This window comes from Gossypium hirsutum, chromosome D10, assembly GCF_007990345.1.
Source record: "Gossypium hirsutum isolate 1008001.06 chromosome D10, Gossypium_hirsutum_v2.1, whole genome shotgun sequence".
NCBI lineage: Eukaryota > Viridiplantae > Streptophyta > Magnoliopsida > Malvales > Malvaceae > Gossypium > Gossypium hirsutum.
In genome coordinates, this window is record NC_053446.1 from 5965027 (window position 1) to 5991590 (window position 26564).

The 26564-nt window shown below is 34.0% G+C and overlaps 5 protein-coding genes across 5 annotated transcripts; 3 read left to right on the plus strand and 2 right to left on the minus strand.

The window, feature by feature from the left end:
* Nucleotides 1-427: 427 nt before the first annotated feature.
* On the plus strand, nucleotides 428-3217 carry LOC107916376 (beta-fructofuranosidase, insoluble isoenzyme CWINV1). Its single transcript, XM_016845641.2, has 7 exons — nucleotides 428-787; nucleotides 939-947; nucleotides 1054-1913; nucleotides 2012-2170; nucleotides 2290-2528; nucleotides 2622-2712; nucleotides 2796-3217. The coding sequence occupies exons 1-7, from the start codon at nucleotides 469-471 to the stop codon at nucleotides 2973-2975; spliced, it is 1857 nt and encodes a 618-aa protein (XP_016701130.2). The 5' UTR covers nucleotides 428-468; the 3' UTR covers nucleotides 2976-3217.
* A 1338-nt stretch (nucleotides 3218-4555) lies between these two features.
* LOC107916374 (beta-fructofuranosidase, insoluble isoenzyme CWINV1) lies at nucleotides 4556-7125 on the plus strand. Its single transcript, XM_016845639.2, has 7 exons — nucleotides 4556-4775; nucleotides 4920-4928; nucleotides 5012-5874; nucleotides 5961-6119; nucleotides 6235-6473; nucleotides 6568-6658; nucleotides 6740-7125. Exons 1-7 carry the CDS (start codon nucleotides 4604-4606, stop codon nucleotides 6917-6919), a joined length of 1713 nt encoding a protein of 570 aa, XP_016701128.1. The 5' UTR covers nucleotides 4556-4603; the 3' UTR covers nucleotides 6920-7125.
* Nucleotides 7126-8058: 933 nt separating this feature from the next.
* On the plus strand, nucleotides 8059-12773 carry LOC107916373 (transmembrane 9 superfamily member 7). The gene is made up of 7 exons (XM_016845638.2): nucleotides 8059-8306; nucleotides 8852-9016; nucleotides 9142-9251; nucleotides 9440-9548; nucleotides 9626-9738; nucleotides 10316-10466; nucleotides 10975-12773. Exons 1-7 carry the CDS (start codon nucleotides 8205-8207, stop codon nucleotides 12130-12132), a joined length of 1908 nt encoding a protein of 635 aa, XP_016701127.1. The 5' UTR covers nucleotides 8059-8204; the 3' UTR covers nucleotides 12133-12773.
* On the minus strand, nucleotides 12741-16135 carry LOC107916375 (glyoxylate/succinic semialdehyde reductase 2, chloroplastic). Its single transcript, XM_016845640.2, has 12 exons — nucleotides 15811-16135; nucleotides 15283-15361; nucleotides 15051-15116; nucleotides 14472-14547; nucleotides 14325-14380; nucleotides 14117-14201; nucleotides 13921-13981; nucleotides 13683-13735; nucleotides 13497-13567; nucleotides 13332-13404; nucleotides 13138-13242; nucleotides 12741-13050 (listed from the first exon to the last, which is right to left on the minus strand). The coding sequence occupies exons 1-12, from the start codon at nucleotides 16004-16006 to the stop codon at nucleotides 12886-12888; spliced, it is 1086 nt and encodes a 361-aa protein (XP_016701129.1). The 5' UTR covers nucleotides 16007-16135; the 3' UTR covers nucleotides 12741-12885.
* A 5890-nt stretch (nucleotides 16136-22025) lies between these two features.
* On the minus strand, nucleotides 22026-26035 carry LOC107916372 (uncharacterized). The gene is made up of 7 exons (XM_016845637.2): nucleotides 25106-26035; nucleotides 23522-23574; nucleotides 23074-23161; nucleotides 22881-22979; nucleotides 22582-22709; nucleotides 22409-22495; nucleotides 22026-22325 (listed from the first exon to the last, which is right to left on the minus strand). Exons 1-6 carry the CDS (start codon nucleotides 25718-25720, stop codon nucleotides 22459-22461), a joined length of 1020 nt encoding a protein of 339 aa, XP_016701126.1. The 5' UTR covers nucleotides 25721-26035; the 3' UTR covers nucleotides 22026-22325; nucleotides 22409-22458.
* Nucleotides 26036-26564: the final 529 nt, after the last annotated feature.

Below are 26564 nucleotides of genomic sequence, written 5' to 3' on the forward strand. Positions count from 1 at the left end.
ATTAGACGTTGATGCCATACACCAGAATATTCTTACCATCAGCACATGAGGCTGTTTCATTTCGATGAAAAGCACATGAGGGTGTTGGGCATGTAAATTATACTACTTGCTTAATTATATTTAAATATTTATTATTAATATTTAATACATAAAAGAGTAAGAAGCTTAGATTAAGCCTTAATTGAAGCCACATATATAACCATATCTAAGGCTGCTAAAAATATAACCCTAGCAGTAGCAGCTTTAGAGGCGGTTTTAAGGTAAATTTCCCACAACTTTAGTTTATGTTTCATTCATAGTGGTTGGATTAATCAAGGTTGTTATAATAAAAGTCAACCCGTAAAACAGTGAGTTATAAAATATTAAAAGGGACATCTTCACGTAAACTAATGCGGTCATGGATTTGACAGACTAAAATACAATGGAAATGTCAGCAATTTCTTTGTTATTTCTCCTTCAAGTTTTCTAATGACAGCTTTCAGTTTTCGTTTTTCTAGGTATATTTCACTTCATTTTCATCATTATCCTGCAAATTATGCATTTTTTGTTTCTCCTATAAATGAGAGTTGTCAACTTCTCATCCATCCCAATCCCACTCTGGAAAACATGGCCAACTCTAATGTTGCCTTCTTTTTCTTCTTTGCTCTTTTGATTGGACATGGAATTGTGGAGCTTGAAGCTTCACACCATGTTTACAAACACCTTCTAGGTCTTCTATCTTCTGCACCTGCAAATCAACCTTACAGAACTGGCTATCATTTTCAACCTCCCAAGAATTGGATTAATGGTAATATATATGTTTCCTCACATGATAAACTCTTTCAAGTCACTTCCTTATTTGCTTTTCTTTGTACCACTAACTATTTGGTTCATGTTTTATTGTCATTTGATCTGCTTTGACTTTGGAATTTGGCAAATGGTTACCTATGGATGAACAGATCCTAATGGTGAGCACTTTTTTACTGATACTTTTTCATCTTTTTTGCTTCATGATTTGCAGTATAATTCTAATGTATTATCCTACATTTCTAAGATGATATTATTAAATTACAGGAGTTATGATTTACAAGGGAGTTTACCACTTGTTCTACCAATACAATCCAAAAGGTGCAGTGTGGGGCAACATTGTGTGGGCTCATTCTACATCAAATGATCTTGTGAATTGGACCCCCCACGAGCCAGCCATTTTTCCATCCCAGCCATCTGATATCAATGGTTGCTGGTCTGGTTCAGCCACTATTCTTCCTGGGGGCAAGCCAGCAATACTTTACACTGGAATTGACCCCCTCAACAGACAAGTCCAGAATCTAGCCATCCCCAAGAATTTATCCGACCCTTACCTTAGAGAATGGGTTAAATCTACTAAAAACCCTTTGATGCAACCCACTGCTCAAAATCAAATCAATTCAAGTTCATTCAGAGATCCAACAACTGCTTGGTTAGGCCCTGACAATAAATGGAGGGTCGTCATTGGCAGCAAAGTGGATCAGCTAGGCTTAGCAATCCTTTACAAAAGCAAAGATTTTGTAAATTGGTATCAATCTAAAACCCCATTGCATTCTGCTAACACTGGGATGTGGGAATGCCCTGATTTTTACCCTGTTCCAATTCATGGCCAGAGCGGTGTTGATACCTCTCTTAATGGCCCTTATGTCAAGCATGTACTTAAGGTCAGCTTAGATAATACCAGGCACGACTGCTATACTATTGGCTCGTACGACAATGTCAAGGACGTTTATAAACCGGATGAAGGATCTGTGGAGGGTGATTCGGGGTTGAGATACGATTATGGCAAATATTATGCTTCCAAGACTTTCTTTGACGATTTCAAGAACCGGAGAATCTTAACAGGTTGGATCAATGAATCATCAAGTGTGGCTGATGATATCAAGAAAGGATGGTCTGGAGTTCACGTAAGTTTTGGTTTAGTTATTGCTTGTTTATTAAGTAATTTAAGTTGACAGCTACGAAGTCTATAATCAAATCGCTATTACGGTCTCTAATTTTGCAGGCAATTCCTAGGAAAATCTGGCTAGCCAGATCTGGCAAACAATTGGTGCAATGGCCAGTAACTGAAATAGAAAAGCTACGTACAAACCACATTAGCTTGGCAAACAAGTTACTCAAGGGAGGATCTGTAATTGAAATTTCTGGTGTCACTGCAGCACAGGTGAGTTTGTTTTGCTTCTACTTTCTTTATTCATTGTTGCTGGTCATAAAAACCAGACATTGGGTTTTCACCACGTGCCTCGTATTCATTCATCGTCCTTTTCGTTCGTATTTGTACAGGCAGATGTTGAGGTCTCTTTTGAGATAAAAGACTTTGAGAAAGCTGAGGTGCTAGAACCAAGCTGGACTAACCCACAGCTCCTATGTAGCCGAAAGGGTGCATTGGTTAAAGGGAGTCTCGGTCCATTTGGGTTGCTAGTTCTTGCTTCGGAGGGCCTGAAAGAGAGGACTGCAGTGTTCTTCAGAATATTCAAAGGCCATAACAAATATATGGTTTTAATGTGCGGTGACCAATCCAGGTCTGGAAAAAATTCCCAAACCCCTTTTCAATTTTCTCCCAAACTAAACAAATTAAAATCATTAACTCTTGGCTTTGTTCATCTATCTGACAGATCTTCCCTAAATCAAGATAATGACATGACAACATATGGAGCTTTCCTAGATGTAGACATTCGACATCACAAGTTGTCATTGAGGAGCTTGGTAAGTTTTAGTTGATTCTTCATCTGAGCTTTGAAGTAACCATTTCATCATTTTGAGACCCCCTTTTTTTTTTTTTTAAACAGATAGATCATTCCATAGTGGAGAGCTTTGGTGGAGGTGGGAAAGTTTGCATCACATCTAGAGTTTATCCCACGTTAGCAATTAACAAGGCCGCCCGTTTGTATGCATTCAACTATGGAAGTCAATCTATAAAGATTTCAAAGTTGAATGCTTGGAGCATGAAGACAGCTAAAATCAATTGAAACTATATTATAGTTTCAAAAATGGCATCAAAGTATGGCAACTGATGACATTTAAATGGACAAATTTAACGATGCAATGAAAAAGAAATGGATAGAGAGAAACAATTTCATGTTATTACAGACCATTTCTACCTTTTAACTTCACTTGTAATTTAAACTAGTACGTACCCTTACACCATATGTTCATCTCTTTGTAGACGAAATAAAAATAAAAAAGGGTCAATTTGATATGTTCCTTATTATTCTATGGGTGCTTTTGATTTCATTTTCCCCAAATTAACAACAAAAATGATATGATTAATGGTTGTATTAAAAAGTAATGCTAAATGGAACATATAATTAAATTAAGTATTTTTAGTAACCAAACTCTAAAATTTGATAACTTGTTTTGGTAATAAATCGATATTTTGGTAGTAAATGAGAAATTTGGTAACCCCTAAAACTGGAATTAATTTTAGATGTTAATGATATTAGATAAGATCCTACATGATTTTCTTCCTATTATAGCATGGGACTTGCTTATTCTTCAAAATGTTTAATTATCAACTTCATTTATTTATTGGTGAAGTTTCAACAAAATTGACGAAATTTAATAACCTACATAATATTTGAAATTAATTACCCGTATCTCTTTATTCTAGATTTTAAATTAATGGAATCCCGTAAATATTAAAATTATATTATCAAGTCTTTCTATGTCACAATGGTTGTTAAAAGTCAAGTCGAATAAATTTGATGTGAAGCATATTTAAAGCACACATATATTCACTATATGAACAATTTAGATTTGATACGTTGCAAAAAAACAAATATTGTCATTGAAATTTAAAGGGACTATTTCTTTCTTCTTCTTTTATTAATCCGTTGAATCCAAGTTATCAACATGATAGTTCCATTTGTGTTTAAATTTCGATTAATATATTTTAAATATACTCCAAGTCATATTTAATCGAACATCTAATATAAAAAATAACTACTAAACTAACAAAGGGACTTAACTAATACAATATTAATACTCTCAATTAAATCATTTTAAAATTTAGAAGCTAAATTATAATTTAAGCTGTAGTTGGGGGACATCTACCCTAATATTTAAGCACTTTTTTACACACTCTTTGGCCATCCCATCCAAATTTTATTTTAAAATTTATCATATGCAATAAAATTTTCAAATATTCAATCAATTATTAAATAAAATAAAACTATTCTTAGATTAAGTCCTAATTTACATTCTTTATTTTTTTTATAATTAATATTTTAATGATATAATTGTTGATTTTAAGTAAAAAAATCAATTTTTTATACATAAAATATTTTAAATTAATATAATAAAGATATTGAATGGATTTTAAAATATTTAAGGAATAATGTTTATATATAAAATAATAAAATAATAATGTTGCCATATAGTTAGCCTATCAGTTGGACAAAAAATTAGAAAAAAAAAAAATTCAGCACGTTCTTTGCAACTTGTCTACCAAACTTTTGAATGAAAATTTTAGAATTTTCATTTTCCATATATATATATATATATACCACTTCATCCTGCCAAATTATGCACTTCTTTCTCCTATAAATAGTGTTGTCAACTTCTCACCCATCACAGTCCCACCTTTCCAAAGCATAAAATGGCTAACTCTAATCTTGGCCTCTTTTTTGTCCTTGCTCTCTTGGGTATTGTGGAGCTTGAAGCTTCACACCATGTTTACAAACACCTTCAAACTTTTCAATCTTCTTCATCTGCAAATCAACCTTATAGAACTGGCTATCATTTTCAACCTCCCAAAAATTGGATTAATGGTAATATGATATATGTTCACATAATAAATTCTCTCAATTCCTCTTTTTATTTGCTTTTCTTTGTATCTAACCATTTGTTTCTTTTTTTTATTGTTTTATTGTCATTTGGTATGCATTGGTTGATGGCTACCTCTGGATGAACAGACCCTAATGGTTTGTACTTCCTTCTACTATTACTTTTCTTTCTTTTGCTTCCTGATTTTCTGTATATCTAATGTATTATATACAAATTATAGGAGTTATGATTTACAAGGGACTTTATCACTTCTTCTATCAATACAATCCAAAAGGAGCAGTGTGGGGCAACATTGTATGGGCTCACTCTACATCGGAAGATCTTGTGAATTGGACCCCTCACGAGCCAGCCATTTATCCATCCCAGCCATCTGATATCAATGGTTGTTGGTCCGGTTCAGCCACTATCCTCTCTAGTGGCAAACCAGCTATGCTTTACACTGGAATTGACTCCCAAAACAGACAAGTTCAGAATCTAGCCATCCCCAAGAATTTATCCGACCCTTACCTTACAGAATGGGTTAAATCTGCTAAAAACCCTTTGATGCAACCCACCGCTCAGAATCATATCAATGCAAGTTCGTTTAGAGATCCAACGACTGCCTGGTTAGGCCCTAACAAGGAATGGAGGGTCATCATTGGAAGCAAAGTGAACCGCCAAGGCTTAGCCATCCTTTACAAAAGCAAAAATTTTGTGAACTGGTATCAATCCAAAACCCCATTGCATTCTGCTGACAACACTGGAATGTGGGAATGCCCTGATTTTTTTCCTGCTCTACTTCATGGCCAAAATGGTGTCGACACCTCTCTTAATGGCCCTAATGTCAAGCATGTCCTCAAGGTTAGCTTGGATGATACCAAGCATGACTGCTACACTATTGGCTCGTATGACAATGTCGAGGACATTTATACACCGGACGAGGGATCTGTGGAGGGTGATTCGGGGTTGAGATACGATTATGGCAAATATTATGCTTCCAAGACTTTCTTTGACAATGTCCAGAATCGGAGAATCTTAACGAGTTGGATCAATGAATCATCAAGTGTGGCCGATGATATCAAGAAAGGATGGTCTGGAGTCCACGTACGTTTTGGTTTAGTTATTCATTGTTTATTAACTTAAGTTGAAAGTCGATAATCAAATCTCCGTTATGGTGTCTCATTCTGCAGGCAATTCCTAGGAAAATTTGGCTGGATGAATCTGGGAAACAATTGGTGCAATGGCCAGTAGTTGAAATAGAAAAGCTACGTGCAAACCACGTTAGCTTGGCAAACAAGTTGCTCGAGGGAGGATCTGTTATTGAAGTACCTGGTGTCACTGCTGCACAGGTTTGTTTTGCTTCTACTTTCTTTATTCATTGTTGCTGGTCATAAAAACCAGACAATGGGTTTTCACCACGTGCCTCGTATTCATTCATCGTCCTTTTCGTTCGTATTTGTACAGGCAGATGTTGAGGTCTCGTTTGAGATAAAAGACTTTGAGAAAGCTGAGGTGCTAGAACCAAGCTGGACTAACCCACAGCTCCTATGTAGCCGAAAGGGTGCATCGGTTAAAGGGAGTCTCGGTCCATTTGGGTTGCTAGTTCTTGCTTCGGAGGGCCTGAAAGAGAGGACTGCAGTGTTCTTCAGAATATTCAAAGGCCATAACAAATATGTGGTTTTAATGTGCAGTGACCAATCCAGGTCTGAAAAAATCTTCTCAAACCCCTTTTCAATTTTCTCCCAAACTAAACAAATTAAAATCATTAACTCTTGGCTTTGTTCATCTATCTGACAGATCTTCCCTAAATCAAGATAACGACATGACAACATATGGAGCTTTCCTAGATGTAGACAATCGACAGCACAAGTTGTCATTGAGGAGCTTGGTAAGTTTTAGTTGATTCTTCATCTGAGCTTGGAAGTAACCATTTCATCATTTTGGGACCCTTTTTTTTTTTTTTAAACAGATAGATCATTCCATAGTGGAGAGCTTTGGTGGAGGTGGGAAAGTTTGCATCACATCTAGAGTTTATCCCACGTTAGCAATTAACGAGGCTGCCCACTTGTATGCTTTCAACAATGGAAACCAATCCATAAAGATTTTGGAGTTGAATGCTTGGAGCATGAAGACAGCTAAAATCAATTGAAACTATATTATGGTTTCGAAAATGGCATCAAAGTATGGCAAATGATGACATTTAAATGGACTAAGTTAATGTTGCAATGAAAAAGAAATGGATAGAGAGAAACAGCATTTCTACTTTTTAATTTCACTTGTAAATTAAACTAGTACCCTTACACCATATGTTCATCTCTTTGTAGAAGAAATAAGAATAAAAAAAGTAATGCTAAATGGAACATATAATTAAACTAAGTATTTTTAGTAACCAAAATCTAAAATTTGATAACTTGATTGAAAATATTCCAAAAATGTTATAAATGTGATGGGTTAATTTGTTGTTGCAACATTCCGAATGAGAGTTAAAATGCAAAATTTACCGTTTTCAGATCACCATATGTTCATCTGACTAAGTCATGGATTGTTAACAACAAAAAGGATAGGGTGGTTAATGGTACTTATCACAAAATCTGTTTATTTTTATTCCATTTGAAAAGGCTGTTTTTTATTTGTTGCACGTTCCAAACTTTAGACTATTAAATTATCAGTCACATCATTTCCTTCTCTACTCGTAAATTTCATTACCAACCACTCATTATTTGTATTTTGATATAATTCTGTTCTTACTTGGTTTAAATTTAAGATTTTTAGTATTTTCAAATTATTAGTAATGATAATTGTTTCAATTATATTTAATCAATAATACACTTACACCTTAGCTAAACACTTGAAATTATGTTAAGAAAATCTACATTTGACACCAACTAAAATGTTATCAGTTTAGAGGATTGAGTTCACATCCTGAATCCATCGGAATAGGATTATGCTCACACCATAAAATGGACAACAACTCCTCTAATTAAATAAAAAATATATTTTAAAAATTAAGCTTTTAACTCTGTTCATATCATTGTTACTGATATAGATTCAAGCGCACTTAAGCGTATTATTTTTCTTTGATTTAAGAGTTTGGAAGGGTATAGATAAAATTAAGTATTGTATTTATGCTAATTTAAAAAATATTAAAATTTCAAAATTCAATATGGTAGATAGAGGGGACTAATTTGGCAAAAAAAGAAAGACATGGGGGGACTAAAATCTGAATTAGACCGTTGGATTTTGGAACAGGCCATGAACTGAACGTAATAAATTGCATCGGCTCTTCAGGAGAAAACCCAAAAAAAGCATGTACTTGGTAGATGCACTATGGTGTAGTTTAGTTGTATGACACGCCATTTTTCAAAGCTCCATTCCATCCCGACATTTTTCAATTCTATCTCCTGTAAGTAGTGAAACCAAAAAGAGTAGCAAAAATGGGTACGAAATGGAAGAATGTCTTCTTCGTTTTTTGGCTGTTGTCATCAACTGCACAATCCTTCTATCTCCCTGGGGTCGCCCCTCGTGATTTTCAAAGGGTGCCCCTCTTTCTCCCTTCCCTCCCTGAGTTTATCATTAATGTTGTGTGTTGATTTTCCATTGATTTTTTTTTCATTTTGTTAATGGAGATTGGTGTTGGATCTTTGGGTTTTTATGGTTTGATCTTAATGTGTTGGCGTTTCATTTTTTCTGTTCAGATCTGTGTTGTGCTCTTTATTCTTTTGGGTTTTCATTTCTCTTTCTTTTTTTTTCTTCCTTTTGGAAGTAGATTTGATTTTCCTTTCGCTGTAATAGCCTTGCTTGTTTTGGCTACTATATCATTTTTTCATAAACAATGTGCAACTTATTTTGCCTTAAGTGCAAGGCCAGTATTGCTTTCTTGCAAGGATCTTATGGTTTAATCATTGCTTGAATTCTTAAAAGTGATCTAGTTTTAAATTCGTTGTGTAATTAATTTTGATGCTATGATTAGTTTTTAACATGGCTTATAGCTTATAATTTTATCATGCCTTAACACTGTAATTCACTTTTAGCTTATTAATTGTATCATGCCTTAAATTGTCCTTTGTCTGATTCTGAACAGGGTGATCCCCTGTATGTTAAGGTGAACAAATTGTCATCTACAAAGACACAACTACCATATGATCATTACTACTTAGACTACTGTAAACCAGCCAAGATTGTGAACAGTGCCGAAAATTTGGGGGAGGTACTACGTGGTGACCGCATAGAGAATTCAGTCTACACCGTGAGCCTCTGTAACCTTTTTTGGTGTTATGTACTTGCTGTTGGTGACAAGTGGTATATAATGAAAAGCTTAATAGATTATATCCGTAATTCTTATTTTGTTGTTCATCCTGCCTTTTCCTTTAGTTTGAAATGAGGGAGGATCAGCCTTGCAAAGTAGTCTGTCGAAAAAAACTTGATGCTGAATCTGCGAAGAATTTCAAGGAAAAAATTGATGATGAATATCGAGTTAATATGTAAGTAACAAAGATGATGACTATGATTCAGTTTCCTTGCTCCTTTCTCTTCATGGAGATTCTTTATGGTGTTTTTTTAACCTCTATTACCTTTGTTGTTTGTTGCTTTGCGACACTTCTCCCTCTCCTTCGCTGCTAACAAGTTTGTGCTGCCTGTTTATACTGAACTATCTGAACTTGATGCATAGGATTCTTGACAATCTTCCAGTTGCTGTTCTTAGACAAAGGAGAGATGGAAGTCAGTCAACAACATATGAACATGGTTTCCGTGTTGGATTCAAAGGGAATTATGCTGGGGTATGGTCAGGGGCCGTAGCATTATTCCAAAGTTTTATGTTTTCTTTACCTTAATCTTAACCATTTTGCCTTTACAGAGCAAGGAGGAGAAGTATTTTATCAACAACCACTTGAGCTTGAGAGTCATGTTTCATAGGGATACTGAGACCGATGCTGCTCGAATTGTTGGGTTTGAGGTTACCCCTAACAGGTTTTCTACCAATGTCTTGAGTCTATTTTTGTTCATTTTGCATTTGTTTTGACATTTAGTCAAACTTTGTTAATTAGTAGCTTTTGTGGATTTGGATTTTGAACTAGCCATAAGCATTGTTCTATGTAGGTTTTCTGTTTAATATTGCACGAAATATAATGTTCTTTCGAGATATTTTGGTTGTATGCTTTACTTGGATATTCTTGATGAAGATCAATTGAATCATACCTCAAGATTTAATAAATATACAACATATGCCAAACCATGTAATTTGTGTTCTTCTACGTCCATTATTTCTTTGTTTCATAATTTCAAAACTCATCATAATAGGTATTCTGAATACTTGTACTCACTGAAAGTTCTTAACTACTTGAGAGTTTTTCTTTAAAATATAGTTAAATTAGTAATTTGCATTTTTCTTTTGAAATATGCTATTGAAAAAGAGGTATTGGAACTATGTTACATTTGTGTAACGGAATATAAGAAACTAGTTAGTATCAGAGTCATTTTCTGTTTGTTGTCAAATAACTGGCTTATGTATGCCACAATTTGTTCATTGTGTGGCTCTTATTTACAGCATTAACCATGAATACAAAGAATGGGATGAGAAGAATCCCCAGATAGCAACATGCAATAAGGACACCAAAAATCTAATTCCAGGTAGTACTGTTCCTCAAGAAGTTGACGCAGGCAAGGAGGTTGTGTTTACATATGATATAACTTTCAAGGTATTTGCATTTCCTTTATCTTTCTTTCATTGTTTTCTTTCCACTGTATTTCTTATCAATGAAATGAAAAGCCAGACCTCATATCAAACCGGTGTGACATCCAGCTAGTCCGATTGGATTATTCAATTAAAATGTAAAATAAATATTAAATATGTCGTTTATAAATTAAGTGTTGAATATAATAACTGGTTAACATAAATGCTTATTTGGCTTAATAATATTGCCATTAATATGTTATTAAGATGTTAAAAATTCAAATCCTATTATTTTCAAAAATAATTTTAATAGAAAGCAAAAAATAACAAAAACCAGTGTTACAGGTTTAATTCTGTTTTTTGTCCTCTGTTACCGATTGAACTGTTTTCTAGCGGTTCATTAGATCCTGGTTTCTGGGGATGTGCTGGACTGGATGGACCCCGGTTTTCAGTTGAACAAGTTACCGGCCTATCCAGTCTGTATTTTCTCAGTGCTGGTCTTAGTGTATAGGTTAACTTGTGGCTTTTTGTAGGAGAGTGATATCAAATGGGCTTCTCGCTGGGACACATACCTTCTGATGAATGATGATCAGATTCACTGGTTCTCCATCGTAAACTCTCTGATGATTGTTCTCTTCCTCTCTGGCATGGTAGCCATGATCATGATGAGAACATTGTATAAAGATATTTCAAACTATAATCAGTTGGAAACCCAAGATGAGGCGCAGGAAGAAACAGGATGGAAACTTGTACATGGGGATATCTTTAGGGCTCCAATCAATTATGGTTTACTCTGTGTTTATGTTGGTACAGGTGTCCAGGTCTTCTCAATGACGCTTGTGACAATGATATTTGCATTGCTGGGTTTCTTATCTCCTTCCAATCGTGGAGGACTTATGACTGCTATGGTTCTCTTGTGGGTTTTCATGGGAATATTTGCCGGTTACTCTTCAGCACGTCTATACAAAATGTTTAAGGGCACAGAGTGGAAGAGAAATACTTTGAAAACTGCATTTATGTTTCCCGGTATCCTCTTTGTTGTATTCTTTGTATTGAATGCACTAATTTGGGGAGAGCAATCCTCTGGGGCAGTGCCATTTGGGACAATGTTTGCTCTTGTTTGCTTATGGTTTGGTATATCAGTTCCATTAGTCTTTGTTGGCAGTTACTTGGGTTTCAAAAGGCCAGCCATCGAAGACCCTGTGAAGACCAACAAAATTCCCAAGCAGGTACCAGAGCAGGCATGGTATATGAAGCCAGTCTTTGCTATACTCATTGGAGGCATTCTTCCATTTGGGGCCGTTTTTATTGAGCTCTTCTTCATCTTAACGTCAATTTGGCTGAACCAGTTCTATTACATCTTTGGCTTCCTTTTCATAGTGTTTGTTATTCTAATAATCACTTGCGCCGAGATAACAATTGTGCTATGCTACTTCCAGTTGTGCAGTGAAGATTACCATTGGTGGTGGAGATCTTACTTGACAGCTGGCTCCTCTGCTCTCTACCTTTTCCTATACTCTATTTTCTACTTCTTTACCAAGTTGGAGATCACAAAGCTTGTCTCAGGCCTCCTTTATTTTGGCTACATGGTAATAGTTTCATATGCCTTCTTCGTCCTGACTGGGACAATTGGCTTCTATGCGTGCTTTTGGTTTGTTAGGAGGATCTACTCATCCGTCAAAATCGACTAAGATGAGTATATAGAAAGAACACAAGACCTATGCGAATTACAGACTGGATGAGGGGAAAACCTTGATGTGGACTATGTCAAGTCAAAGATACTTGCTACCGAAACTTTTATTTCCCATCTACAATCACTTTATTGTTTGTCATTGAAGGTAGGCTTGGCTTGTTAGTTTCCCTACACTGTTAGAAGTCCAGTACTGTTAACTCTTTAAGTAGTCTCTGCAAGGAGTAAAATTGGTGATCTAGCCTGTAGATATTTCGATACTCCAGATATCTACTCCCAAGAAAACCATTACCGTTGCAATGCATCTTCATGACACTATCAGAGAACCTGATGTAGAAATGCCCTGGTACAACTATAAGTACTGTTACCTTTATTTACTATTTTTGCAGTAAATAACTAAGAGCCTTTTGGAGACAAGTTCCTTTCTCCATTTTAGCTTCTACTTTCCATTTTTCTCAACTATGTGAAATTGAGAGCCTTGGATGGTTATTTTCCCTTGTTTATTAGTCTCTGTAGTTAATGCTTTATGTTCATTGGCTTTGTCTTGGCAAAGTGGGGGTTATTGCTGGTTTTGGAATGTAATATTGTGACTTACTTTGGATGGTTGAATTCCAGCAAATGCAAAAACGTTTTATTTTAAAATCAACTATATAGGGTAAGAATCTTGGATACGAGTTCATCAATAGGTGGATACATGAAAAAGCATGTCTAAATCAGCTTTGTACCCCAAGAATGACAAACAAAAAACATACGGTCAGGCAGTGTCCTGAGATTTAGCTTTTAATGCTTCAATAACTGCTGAAAAATCTTCATCACTGAGGCCATATGATTTTGCAACCTTGTACAGTTCATTTGCAGCAGCTGCAATTGGAGTGGACTGAGAAACAGATTCTGCCAATCCCAATGCAAGTCTAAGGTCCTGTGTCAACATTAGCTTCTGTTACAACATGAAATATTAACAGCATGCCTTTCGAAATATGTTGGATTATTTGGGTTACTCACATACCTTCTGTTGATGCTTTAAGGGAAAGGCTGTGGGATATTGAGATTTAACCATTGATGGACCTTTAAGCGAGTACATTGGTGCACTAATTGCACCCTGCGAAACCACCTGCAATACAACAAGATAATGTAACCCCCCAAAAAAAAACAACAGAGAACATTCAATCATCCAATTATGCATTTGGATCTCAGGAATACCTCAACTAGAACACTTGGGTCGAGTCCTACTTTCTTGCTAAGAAGTATTCCTTCGGAAAACGATGCCATCATACTACAAAGTGGCAAAAGAAAAGCATTGTCACCATACTAGCTATCCCAAGCATCAAAACAAAGGACTTTAAAGGTTAAAGAACTACACGTTACCTTCCCATGATCATGTTAACAACAAGTTTCATAGCAGCTCCATTTCCGACCTCCCCAAGGTAAAATCTTGACTGGGGAAGAAACAAATATATCAAGAATTACTTGCAATGACTAGTTCAATTACAGGTTTCAAGATGCCACCTATGAATATTTGTGTGTTGTGAGAGACGAGACGAGACAAAATACCTTGCCCAATATATCCAACAGTGGAGAAACTAACTCATATAAAGATCTGTCACCTGAAAGAGGAAGCTATTGCCTCAGTTTTAAGAGGAATACATCTGAAGCTAAGCTAACCTATGATATAACAATCAAACATCAAATGTTGCAAGTAATTTAGCATCTTGCTACATTGTTGGGATTTATTTCATATCGGATTCAACATCATACTTAACATACTAAAAGATAATGCAAGACTTTTTACCTGCAGTAAGGAATATCAGTTGTCCATCTTCCGCTGGCTTTTTTGAACCTGAAACTGGAGCCTGTAAAGGAAGCAAATGAAGCTTAGTTAATAGAAATTTTAACATTATCAAACTGCTGAAGCATACTCAATTTATTTGTGTTTAGGATGAGTTGCAAGAAATATAGAAAGCAGAAAGCCTGATTGTAACTTTTACCTCCAAAAATAATGCCCCCCTTGCTTTGATATGTTCATTGATCAATTTAGAAGTGGCAACATCAACCGTTGAAATGTCTACATAGCTGTCAATGCCAATGCCATTCCATATGTCATCAATTCAAGTCTGGAAACCTTTCAACTAACTAAAGGAAGAAGACGGTTTTACACTAAAATGCTTTCATATGAGAATATGGGAGAAAGGTTACCCTTTTCCTGGACCCATTCCTCTCACAGCTCCGTTCTTTCCACAGGCAACATCAATCTGGTACAAAGCAACAATGAGTTGCCAGATCTTAATAATAGGTCAAGCAAAAAATATGTAGCAATGAAATTTATAACAGAAACATACGCACTGCACTTTCAGGATCGGCAAGCATGGCAAAAGTGACATCACAGTTTGCAGCTACTTCCTCAGGAGAGGACCTATACCTGCACACCAGGAAAAAAAAAAACCTTTTATTCAATAACTTTTAAGATTAAATCTGATTATCTTGAAAAGCTCTAGTCAGAAACACCAATAACAACACAAAGCTGCTTCTGCAGATGAAGCACAAAGGCTGAAAGATTCAGACAAGAATTATAGAATGCATTTGTTTCTTTTGTAGAGGATATATAAAGTCAGGTATCCTCTTTAGCCTCTTTTCATTCAGCTTGCAAATGCATTGAGAAAAGAGACAGAAAAAGAAAACATAGACCGCAGTCATATCCACTAAAGAATATAAAGTGGTTGTCTTGTAAGGGAAGTGACTGACCCTATAAGCACGTCTACCAACAGTCAACAGAATGACCAATCTGCCTACTTAACTTAGTATTGGCTCATGTTATATAAGAATGCATGTCAATATGTTGTGAAGAAGAGGGAAAATGTTAAGGATAACAACATGGTAATGCTATGAAAACCTAATTTCAGAGCAGGGATATTCAAAACTCACTTTGCACCAAGGCTGATGAGAGGATCACATTTGCTCTTCGTTCTATTCCATACTATCACATCACATCTGCAACATGTTAGAGGATCGATTTTAGAGTCGAATCAACTCTGGTGCTTAAGAACTGAAAATTACATAGTCTGCTGTTGTGAATAAAAGCAGCATCTTTTAAGACAATTTCATTTCAGTTTGATGGTTCTAGCAGTAGTAATTAGGAAGATGAACCAGGTCATACCCAGCTTTTATGAGATTCTGTGCCATTGGCGATCCCATAATTCCAAGACCCAGAAAACCAACTCTGCCTGAAAATTTATCTGTTACATTCAACATAATCATTGTAAGAGTTAGGTAGCACCTAGTGGCAATTGTACCATACACAGATATGAAACAAGTTAAGCCAGTATTACTTTCCGACTTTAGCATCAATATCAAAGGACCTGCCATGAGAGTACTCATGGAAACATACAATTCAAAATTTAGTGAGAATCCTTAGCACCCAATACCTTTTAATGCATTTTGTATAATAATCTATGAACTCAACCATTACCAAATCCATGTATTTCAAATTCCAAATAATTCCTCAAGTTGTTTTTTTTTCCTTGTTGGAAAGACACAAAATACCCTTTAATGCATTTTGTATAATAATCTATGAGTCTAGGCACTTACGGAGGACAATTCAAAGAAGAAAGGAAACAAACTGTACAAAAACACACAAAACAACGTGAAAAGAAGTAAAGGAAGAGGTAACCCCCAAAAGGAATACCTTGGGATGAAGCATCAGTGGCCTGAGAAGAAAAAACCTTGAAAGAAAGAGAAAGCAGAGGCTTTGAAGGAAAAGAAGAGAAGGGTTTGGGTCGGAAGTTGGCGGAAATACGAGGGCAGAAAGCTGAGCACAATGCCATGGCTGTTGAAGATAACAAGTAGTTGATGTTGGGCTTAGCTAACAAAGTGGACGGCATTCAGCCCCTTTTTTATCTTTGGGAAAATTTAAAATTTAATCCAAAGTCCGAGTGAGAAGTTCGCATTTTGAATGCCATGCTTTGCTTTTGTCTGCAAGTGTTGGGATAAACAGATAAAGAATCAGAGCTCAGCTGACCCTTGCTTTTTCAAAACAAGTTACAAATATTCCTTTTTTAAATTATGGTAATATTGGCTGCATTTCAATGCCATTTAATTATTCTGCACATCTTGTTTTCTAAAGTGTTGTACTCAAAATTGATATGTAAATTTAAAATTTAACTAATTAAGATGAAAATTAATTTTTTGAAATAATAATAAGTTGGATGCAATAATAAGACATATTACATTTTTAAAGGGAGAATGCGGATTTGAATCTTAGAGACAATATTATTAAGAAGTACAGTCGCAAACTCTGAACATGAATCATAGATAATGAATTTATATTTGATACACTTAACATGCATAATTATACACCAGAATCATGTGGTGGTCAACATATTGTGGTGTCATAATTTGCATTTTCATAACGAATTGATTTCTTGAATAGTTATATATTTTTTCATGTTATCTTTCATTCTTATTTATTCCGTCATGTCCGAAGTAAATTAAGTTGTACATGTTCTTGCTCAAGATAAACTCTCTCTCAACTGATTAATTTTAGTGGAAAAAGGTCCATGCTCACCGGGAGAATTAGTAGAATAGTATCTTCTTTTGTTATTTCAATCGAGATGTATTTATCAACTCAGTTAAAACACCAATTGAGTTGAAGTTCTGTATACATATGAATAACTTTGGATTATATCTTGCCAAATGAAAGCCAGCAATCTAGTTCTTTTCCAGTGCTGGAAAATTTTAGTTCATCATCTCACATTCACCCTTTCTGTAGCTGCATCCATCTAATTTTTCAATTCTAAATTCAAATGAAGTTGTTATTATTTTATTTTATTTCCATTTTAAATGTGATTGTCTAGAGATATCTGTTAACAAATTAAGTGGAACCCTTTCATAAGTCTCCTTTCACTTCAATAGAAACAAGTACCGTCACAATCAATTTTTGTTTGCAAGTTGTGTCCAACTCTGGCCTACATTTCCGCACTTGATTTAGGCAAAAATTTTCAAATTCAAGAAAGAATTTGTAGGATAGTCTTTTCTTTCTTTACTTGCTTTTGCCATTTAGATTATTAAAAATTTCTAGAGTCTTTTGTTGCTGCAAACTAGTTGGTGTTACTTTTTAATTCATTTTTGTTACTGTCCAAGATCATAAGAAGTTGATAGAATCTTTGAATCTTATTTCTTTTTAATTACATTATCAATCAATTAAGTTACAAGTACAAATACAAGTACAAGTTAAATAGTATCCCTATGAACAAGATTTTATTTTGAAATAAACGGTGGAAAGATTTATTAAGTTGGGGGCAAAAACATCTCCACAAAGATTACAAATAAACGGAAACATCTCGCAACAAACCATGATATTAAAAACCAGAAGAAAAAGAAATGAAAAGTCTTTCAACCTCAAAAATGGTGTTTCTTCCTCAACCAATAGGATCGTTTCAAGCGATTTTCAAGAAACACTCCGCCATATGATGATCCAGAAGCATTTATAGTGCATGATCATACATCAATTTTTTAAAAATTATAATCATAATTACAATTCAAATAATATACATTCGGATAACTATGACAAATGTTAGCCATTACATAGCATAATCAGCATCAAACTAAAGTCTCGTTGACATCCAAATTAAAGAAAAAAAAAATGAGAGGGGGAATCATGTGGGTCATAATTGATTTCTTAAATCTTCTTACTCAACATGGACTCTCTCCCAACCGATCATTTTTTAGTGGAAAAAATCCATGCATGCATTGCTTAAATATATTAAAGAGAATAGCAGAAGAATGAGAGAATTTGTAGGATAGCCTTTTCCTTTCTTTTTTTCTTTTCACATTGTCATTTAGGCAAATGGTCACTCAACTATGTCTGCGTTCCTGTTTTAGTCACCCAACTTTAAATTTTTTCAATTTAAGTACTAGCATTTGAATTTGTTCCGTTAAATTGATAACGTAAAGTCTTTTTCTAATTGGTATAATAACACATTTAATCCTCAATACTTACCTATTCTATCAATTTAGAATGCTACCTATAATTTTTATCACTTAGCCCAATAAGTATATGATTTGTAAGCAATACAAGGGACATCCTAAGAAAACAAAGACACCCTTTTATATCCCATGCAATAAAATAGACTTGTACAATGCACAGGCTAAATGTGTGTATATCTTATTAAAATATATTTAATCATTTTGTAATTTATAGATGTGAGTTTCTAGTGTTCTTTTTAGGATAAACTACATTGGTAACCATCCAACTACAAATAAACTAAAAATAATTTAATCTTTTAGCTAGCACACTTAGATTTTTTTTTTTGCCAAAAGCATACTTGAATTTAAAATTTAAACTATTAAATAGATTAATAAAAATTAAACTTTTAAAAAATTGAAAACAGGTTTCTTAGAAAATTAAACAAATTTTAGAAACATTTTTTTAAAATAAAATATTTTTTACAAGTAGATTTTATAAACACCTTTCCATGTATGTTTAATCTAGGAAATTATATATACCATATATATATAATAATGATTTAAGACATTAATTTTATCAAATAATATATTGAAACACAAAATATATAAAATGATTTAAACTTAATTATAATATTGATTATACAATTTATACAAAATCATAAAATATATATTAATTAATATATACAATCAAATTCGTGAATCAATTAATTATTAGGATAAATTGCACGAGCTAGATGTGTGTCTATCAATTAAATCTGTTCTTTTTCTTTCTTTTTATTTTTGGGTTTTACAAATTTATAGACGTGGAATGCTAATGTTTTAAAAGCTGAAAACTTTGGTCAGGAAGTTTAAGGATCAAATTGTTAGAACTTGTAAATATGAAAGGTTAAATTTATTGAATTATTTAGAATTAGGATCAATTCTAGATTGATAGAATATGTAAGTATTAAGGAGTAAATGTGTTATTATACCAATTGAAAAAAGATTTTCCGTTATCAATTTAATGATGAGTGAGGAAAATATGAAACGTTAGTGCTTAAAGTAAAATTTTTTAAATTGAATGACCAAAACAGGAACACATATATAATACTTTACCTTTTTAGATTATTAAAAGTCTGTAAAATCTCTATATGTTACTGTTGCGAATGGAATACACAAATTCATTCAGATTGATGGTTCTAGCAGTACTAAATAGGAAGATGAGACTTTGTGCCACACCAACTCCGCCTCAAAATTCAACATCATCTTTGTAAGAACTTGTTGGCAGTTGTATCATGCCCACGTTAGCATCAATATCAAAGGCCTGCCGTGTGAGCAGAGGCAGATCCTTTTCGGGCCTAGACGCAAATTTTGGAAAATTTTGATTCTTTTTTAAAAAAGTTTTAGAAAATTTTAATTAGACCTCTCAATTTTTTTTAGAAAAATTTCATTTTCCGTCAAAGTTTTAAGATAATTTTTCAAGTTTTTAAAAATTTTCATTATACTTTCTAATATTACTTAAAATTTCAATTAAGTTCTCTAAGAATTTTTGAAAATTCTCATTAATCTCACAAAAACTTCAATTAAACCCCCAATTTTTTTTAAAAAAATTCTCATTGAACTCTTAAATTTTTTAAATATTTTACTAGGCTCCTTAAAACTTAATCTCACGATCCATCACTGTATTAAAGTACTCATGAAATGAAAACATGCAATTCAAAATTTAATGAGAATCCTTAGGACCTTAATCCAACACAAACTCAACCCTTACCAAATCCATGAATTTCAATTTCCAAATAATTCCTCTAGTTGTTCTTTTTCCTTGTTGGAAAGACACCCAATACTTCTTAATGCATTTTGTATAATAACCTATGACCCTAGGCACTTATGGAGATGACAATTCAAAGAAGAAACACCCACCAAAGACGAAAGGAAACAAATTGTACAAAAACACACAATATAACATGAAAACAAGTAAAGGAAGAAGTAGCCGGGAAGGGAACACCTTGGGGTGAGGCATCAATGGCCTGGGAGGAAAAAAACCTTGAAAGAAAGAGAAACAGAGGCTTCGAAAGAAAAGAGGAAAGGGGTTTGGGTCTTAAGTTGGTGGAAATATGAGGGCAGAAGGCTGAGCACAATTTGAAGATAACAAGTTACTAATGTTGAGCTTAACTAACAAACCCTTTTTTCTTTTGTCGTAATCAAGGTATCAACCACCACCAACATTGATTAATCCTCTCATTGTAGGTATTCTCTAAAGAATTAAATGACCAGCTTATGAAATGCATTCCATTTACTGCAATAGAAACCAATGCTCATAAAGAACCAACCACAAGATTACTACATAGTTCGAGGACAATCTTATGTAACCGTTACAATCAACCATTGTTTGCAAGTTGTGTCTAACCGTGGCTTAATTTTGTAGGACGGCCTTTTCTTTTCTTATTTTGACGTTTATATTATTAAAAGTTTCTAAACTTTTCTATTGCTAGAAGCTAATTGATCCCTTTAATTTCTAGGTGTTGCTTTTGTTACTTATTCCATATCTTAATTTCCATATTATCTTTTTTAATTATATAAATAATGAATCTGTATTTGATGCAAATAGAGTGCATACTTATATACCATCAATAAATCTCACGATGACTACTCATTTAAATAACTATAACAAGATTTAACGATTGCATAGCATAACCAGTATAAAACCAAGGTCTCATTGGCATCCAAAATTTAAGAAGCTAGTGGGGGGAATCATATGGTGTCAACATATAGGGTCATAATTTGTATTCTTCTCCTAATTAATTGGTTTCTTAAATAATTATATTTTTTCTGTGTTATCTTTCATTTTTGTTGTTTTGCCATGTTCACATAGAAGTAAATTAGGTTGTGCCATCTTCAGATTGAAGACCGAGAAAGTTTGTATGATAGTCTCTTCTCTTTCTTTCTTTTGTTGTTGCAAAATTGTTGATCTATTTAATTTCTAGGCGTTACTTTTTAACTGACTTTTACTACTTACTACATTATATTGATTGTACTATTATCTTTATGAGGGAATGAAAATTTATTTCAGTAAAAAAATATCTTAGTCGTTTATTAATGTTAATTTTTTATTATATAAATAATGAAGTTATATTTGATGCATTTATTGTGCAAAAGTATACACTATGGATAAATCACTTTTTTTAAGTCACAAATACAAATATAATCACAATTTTAAGTCGATTAATACACATCTAAATAAGTATGGTAAGAATTAATTATTCTAGAGCATAATCAGAATAATATCCAAAATAATGTCCAAAGTTTCTATGAATTTATTTGCATCCAACAATTTTTAAAAAAGAGAGGGGAAACCATATGGTGGTAACATGTATGGTGATAATTTGCATTCTCATAACTAATTGATTTCTAAAATAGTTATGGCTCCATTCTTGTTTGTTCGCCATATTTGTAGAGAAGCAAATCAGGTCATGCATCTTCTTACTCAACATGTTACCTCCCTTGACGATGATTAATTTTGGGTGGAAGAAAGCCCTACATGTGTTGCACTGCAGATTGAAGAAAAAAGACACAGAGAATGTGTGGATAGTTTGTCTATTCTCATTTTGTCATTTAGATTATTAAAAGTCTTTAGAGTCTTCTAACGTTGGGAACTAGCCAATTCCATTTTGAGTGGAAAAAAACCATGCATGTGTTGCTCAATAGATTAAAGAGAACAACGAAAGACTCAGAGATGTAGAATGTGATTTAAATTAATAAAAGTCTCTAAAGTCTTGTATTGCTGAGTATCGGCCCCTTTAATTTTTAGGTGTTCATTACTTGCTCCATTATCGGTCCTCTTATTTTTTATCTCAAGGTTGTAAATTATATAATACCTTGAACATAATATGACATGAGAACACACAATATACATGAGTCTGCAGTTAGACACAATAGCTACCGAAGGCATTTATCAACTACGTTAAAACAGTAAACTTGATATTAAAGAGTAGGATACATCTTCAAGTTCTGTATAATCTACAATAACACCAACCCCTCTATTCATAGCTGATGCAGATGTTTAAGCTATATATATAATTAGCTTTACTCACACCTCAACTCCTCAACCATATCAACTAAAGCCCCCGCACATTGATGCTATATAAAGTTTTAAGCTACAGAATAAGCCAATGTCTCGATCTCGAAAGGTAGTGTTGGCTGCTAAACATGGTGGAGAATGATGAGAGCTTTGTCATTTAATAGCTTCCATGAGAGAGCCTGTTAAAAACAAAAGTCATGACAATGATTTGCTACAAAAACTTGGGGAAAAATAATAGTGTTAGGTATTTGAAGGTACATACTACAAAAAGTGGTGTGGTTTAAAGTCAAGTTAGCTAAACAAATGAAGTCATCAGTTTGAGCTTAATTTTGATTTCCCATTTTTCTGCCTGCACGGAACATTCGAAGAAAGGTCAAATCGTAAGTGGTGAAAACAAAATTTACAAACCAGGAGTTAAAAAGATGAGAAATCAACCAAAACGAATCCTTCTTTTCCTGAGCTAGTAACTCCTCAAAAGAAATGTCAGCAAATTCAGGATCCGGGTCTTCCATTGGCTCACTGGACTTGCCCTTTGACTCCATGCAAGTACAAACTTCTAGCATCTGGAAGACAAGGAGAGAGATTAGAACCATGATAATGTCTGTTCTGATTGCAATAAGAGACTGAATTAACATAATAGGGGAGCAGAAAAAGATTTCAATAATCCTTTTTACTCATCTAGTTGCAGAAGCGGTACGAAGCTATGACAGAACAAATAAAGCTCTGAATTGTACCCTCTTATAAGCCGGAGATAGTTTAAGTTGCTGTTGGAGCCAGTTATAGACAAATGCATCCTCTTCTAATCTCTTCTGTTCCATTTCTAGCTTGTATATCTAAACATGCAAATCTTTATTAGAGGGAATCAAGATTAATGATAACAACCAGCTCACACCAAAAGCATAAGTTAATCTCCATATGGTTACTCACTTGCTGTCTCAGGCGATCAAATGATGATCGATCTGCTTTGAATAGTAGAGCCTTTGTTATTGTGAACCTACGTTTGACCACCTCAGACCTGCAGTAAGATCGTAGCAGTAAATTAAATAGGATAGCCAACATTAAAAGAACAGATTAATGGTAGAAATTTGAGGCAAGGAATAGGAACCGGTGCCGAGGGTAAAACATTAAGAAAATGTTCGAGCTTAAAGGAGTGAAGAACGAAATAGAAAGCATTTCAATATTCTGAGAATAAACAGAACAAAAGTAGTTAAGGACTTGGAAAAAATTAAAAAAAAAAGTGCGCAAGCTAATTACATTAGATTAAAATCGAGCAGCATGTTTTCCAGAAACAATAACAATAAAACTAAAAGGAAACACTCAAAAAGCCAAAATAAAGATGTAGCTTAGTAAAACATGACAATAACTATGAACTTACTTGTGCTGCAACTCATTCCTAGCCTCCATCAAGCAATTAGCAAATTCTCCAACCTACATAAAGGGTGGATGGCATGTTACAATTGTGGGTATTAGAACTACAATAAATTCCATAGAAGGTATCAGAATTCAGAATTTTATTTTCCTTATAAAGAAAGGGCAGGGGAGATTAAATAAAGAAAGTGAGCCTAAGAATTTGCCTTGGAGAAGTTATTTAAAATCAACTTTCATTTGTAAGGTATACTCATAGGATAAACTATGATCACCATGTACAAGCAACTTTCTTTGATACTATAACTTTTAAAGTATACTCATAGGATTAACTCATGCATAATCTAGAAGTTTCGGGACTAATTCAGAATCTATCTTCTAAACTTCTGTAATCAAAATAAGAACATATGTCTGTCTGCCCGTCAAATGCCAGAAAGAAAGAAAGCCAACATCTCACATTCAATGTATCTGTAACAGCATCAAAGCTATTTTCATATGTAAATGAAAAGAACTTGAAACCAGCGCATCAAAGCTATGTAAATGAAAAGACCTTGCAAAAAAGGGTTTCTTGTAATGGTTAGTTAAGACCGCCCTCGAACTTTGGTTGGTTCTTTATGGGAATTCACCAATTCCTTCCCTACGTAAGCATTGGTTTCAAGTTCATTTCATTTAGAACCGACCACATAGTTTAAGGACTGTCTTAAGTAATGGTTACAGTAAACCCCTGTTTGCAAGTTATGTCCAAATGTGGCCTAGATTTCAATTCACTGATTCCTTCCCTACGTAAGCATCGGTTTCAAGTTCATTTCATTTAGAAGCGACAATATAGTTCGAGGACTATCTTAAGTAACAGTTACAATAAAACCTTGTTTGCAAGTTATATCCAAGTGTGGCCTAGATTTCAATTCACTGATTCCTTCCCTACGTAAGCATCGGTTTCAAGTTCATTTCACTTAGAACCGACAATATAGTTCGAGGAACATCTTAAGTAATGGTTACATTAAGCCCTTGTTTGCAAGTTATGTACAAGTGTGGCCTAGATTTCAATTCACTGATTCCTTCCCTACGTAAGCATCGGTTTCAAGCTCATTTCACTTAGAACCGACAATATAGTTAGAGGACCGTCTTAAATAACGGTTACAATAAGCCCTTGTTTGCAAGTAATGCCCAAATGTGGCCTAGATTTCCTCACTTAATTCAAGCAAAAGTTTTCAGATTCTCCTCCCTCTCTTCTCTTTCTTTATTAACATTTTATTGCAGAAAAGATATAACACAAGTTCATAAAATTACAAATGGGATAGTCTTACCTCCTAAGCAAAGAAAACAAATATTTAAACTTTAAAATATTGATTGAAATGAGAAAAGACCTGACCAAATTATTCTCCAGATGGCTTAATGATAGTTAGAGAACTAAAAAAGCATTAATTAAAATATGAAGCAACAATGAGACTTGCTTTAGTATCAAGATAAGCCATATATTTAAGCAACAAACTACACAAGATTTGATTATTACTAGCTAAAAAAACAGATAAATGAAAAACATCAAAACTTTAAAAAAAATTAAGGTGATAATAAGAAGGCAAAAAAAGAATACCTGAGCTAATGTTAATCCTTTGTTTTGATGACACTTAACAAGCTGGTCATAATGTTGCTTAATCTTCCTCTGCGTAGCACTACCAGTTGATGTAAATGGGTACAAGCAAACCAGCTCCGGTTTGATCCGACAACCCGGATCCCCCCGACCCGATTCTTCCTTTTCCTTCTTCTCTTGCGCTGAACAACTACACCTTCCGTCACCATTTCCTTCTTCACTTTTGGAATCCAATCTCTTCTTCTTCCCTCTTCTCTTCTTCTTCTTCGTCCTCTGATCCTCACCACCTGATTCACACCGCTCCCCATCTCGATCCGACCCGACCCGACTGGCATCCCCTTTTTGTTGGTTTTCCCCGGTAAACAAACCAGCCCATTTTGCAGAATCGGAAGGCATAATCTGTAGAAGAAGAGTATGGGGCAAATGAGTAGAGTCGTTTCCCCGGGTTTGTGCCCTCGTATCAACAATATCGGGAAAACAGCAGTTCAAAAGGGCAGATTCATTCTGGGGGTTGCCTTCTTCTTGTAGTTGTTGTTTATGGAGTTTTTTATAGTGAAAAGAAAAGAATAAGAATAAGAAAGAGAGGACGAAAGAAAGGAGAAAGAAGAAGAAAAACATTGGGAAAGGATAGGAGCAAAGCAAAGTAAAAATATGGAAGGAAAAGAAAGGAAAAGGAATGTTATATATAAACTTTTTTTTTGTCTGTTTAAAAGAAAGGAAAACTATGGCAGAAGAAGAAGAAGAATTGAAGGTTTAGCCGCCATTAAAACGCGTCATCACGACAAAACAATACACAGAGCGAGAGAGAGATAAAATGTTTTGATGTTTGGTTACAAAGAGGTCTATGTTCCTTCCTAGTACTAATGCACAAATGAAATTGGTTTCTCAATTCTGATTTCTTATCATAGCTATTTAATCATGCTTTTTCTTCTCTTTTCATTTTAAATCAAAGTTTGTCTCAATATATTTATTTTATAAATATTACACATTTCATTCACCCTCTGTCACCTGAAATTATTAAAATATTATTTTTTTATAGAATAAATAAATATTTATGATTTTTAATATCTTAATTTTACCTTTAAACCAATTTTAAAATATGTAAATTTGAACTTAACGCACCACATTAGTATCTAAGCTTTACTATAGTTTTTTACTCATTCGGTGGGGGTGTATTTGGTTAAGTTAATATCACCCATTAACTAGGTCTCAATTCAACTCATTCCTTTTACAAAGTAAGAAATATTACAATAAAAATGTTTTTATCTTTTTTATATTTTATATAATATGTGTAATAAGATTTGAACTTAAACATGCCATAGATTGATATTATTATTGCCGAAAATAATCATATTTTTTACTTGCATTAAGGGATTATTGGCAATGGGAATTAAAGCGTTGATCTAAGGGCAGAATAATGTGGTTATCATAAATTGTATCCTCGTAATTAATTATTTTTTAA

Bases quoted from the DNA above. Each gene is read 5' to 3' on its own strand.
- LOC107916376 (XM_016845641.2), top strand. From the start codon at position 469: ATGACAGCTTTCAGTTTTCGTTTTTCTAGGTATATTTCACTTCATTTT. The intron at 2,171-2,289 runs GTGAGTTTGTTT...GTATTTGTACAG, and splicing joins CTGGTGTCACTGCAGCACAG to GCAGATGTTGAGGTCTCTTT. The intron at 2,713-2,795 runs GTAAGTTTTAGT...TTTTTTAAACAG, and splicing joins AGTTGTCATTGAGGAGCTTG to ATAGATCATTCCATAGTGGA.
- LOC107916374 (XM_016845639.2), top strand. From the start codon at position 4,604: ATGGCTAACTCTAATCTTGGCCTCTTTTTTGTCCTTGCTCTCTTGGGT. The intron at 6,120-6,234 runs GTTTGTTTTGCT...GTATTTGTACAG, and splicing joins CTGGTGTCACTGCTGCACAG to GCAGATGTTGAGGTCTCGTT. The intron at 6,474-6,567 runs GTCTGAAAAAAT...TCTATCTGACAG, and splicing joins ATGTGCAGTGACCAATCCAG to ATCTTCCCTAAATCAAGATA.
- LOC107916373 (XM_016845638.2), top strand. From the start codon at position 8,205: ATGGGTACGAAATGGAAGAATGTCTTCTTCGTTTTTTGGCTGTTGTCA. The intron at 9,549-9,625 runs GTATGGTCAGGG...TTGCCTTTACAG, and splicing joins TCAAAGGGAATTATGCTGGG to AGCAAGGAGGAGAAGTATTT. The intron at 9,739-10,315 runs GTTTTCTACCAA...TCTTATTTACAG, and splicing joins TTTGAGGTTACCCCTAACAG to CATTAACCATGAATACAAAG.
- LOC107916375 (XM_016845640.2), bottom strand. From the start codon at position 16,006: ATGCCGTCCACTTTGTTAGCTAAGCCCAACATCAACTACTTGTTATCT. The intron at 13,243-13,331 runs GTATTCCTGAGA...GTTGTATTGCAG, and splicing joins ACCCAAGTGTTCTAGTTGAG to GTGGTTTCGCAGGGTGCAAT. The intron at 13,051-13,137 runs GTATGTGAGTAA...ATGTTGACACAG, and splicing joins CCTTAAAGCATCAACAGAAG to GACCTTAGACTTGCATTGGG.
- LOC107916372 (XM_016845637.2), bottom strand. From the start codon at position 25,720: ATGTTTTTCTTCTTCTTTCTCCTTTCTTTCGTCCTCTCTTTCTTATTC. The intron at 22,980-23,073 runs GTGAGTAACCAT...TTGCATGTTTAG, and splicing joins TTGATCGCCTGAGACAGCAA to ATATACAAGCTAGAAATGGA. The intron at 22,496-22,581 runs GTTGATTTCTCA...TGTTCCGTGCAG, and splicing joins GAAAAGAAGGATTCGTTTTG to GCAGAAAAATGGGAAATCAA.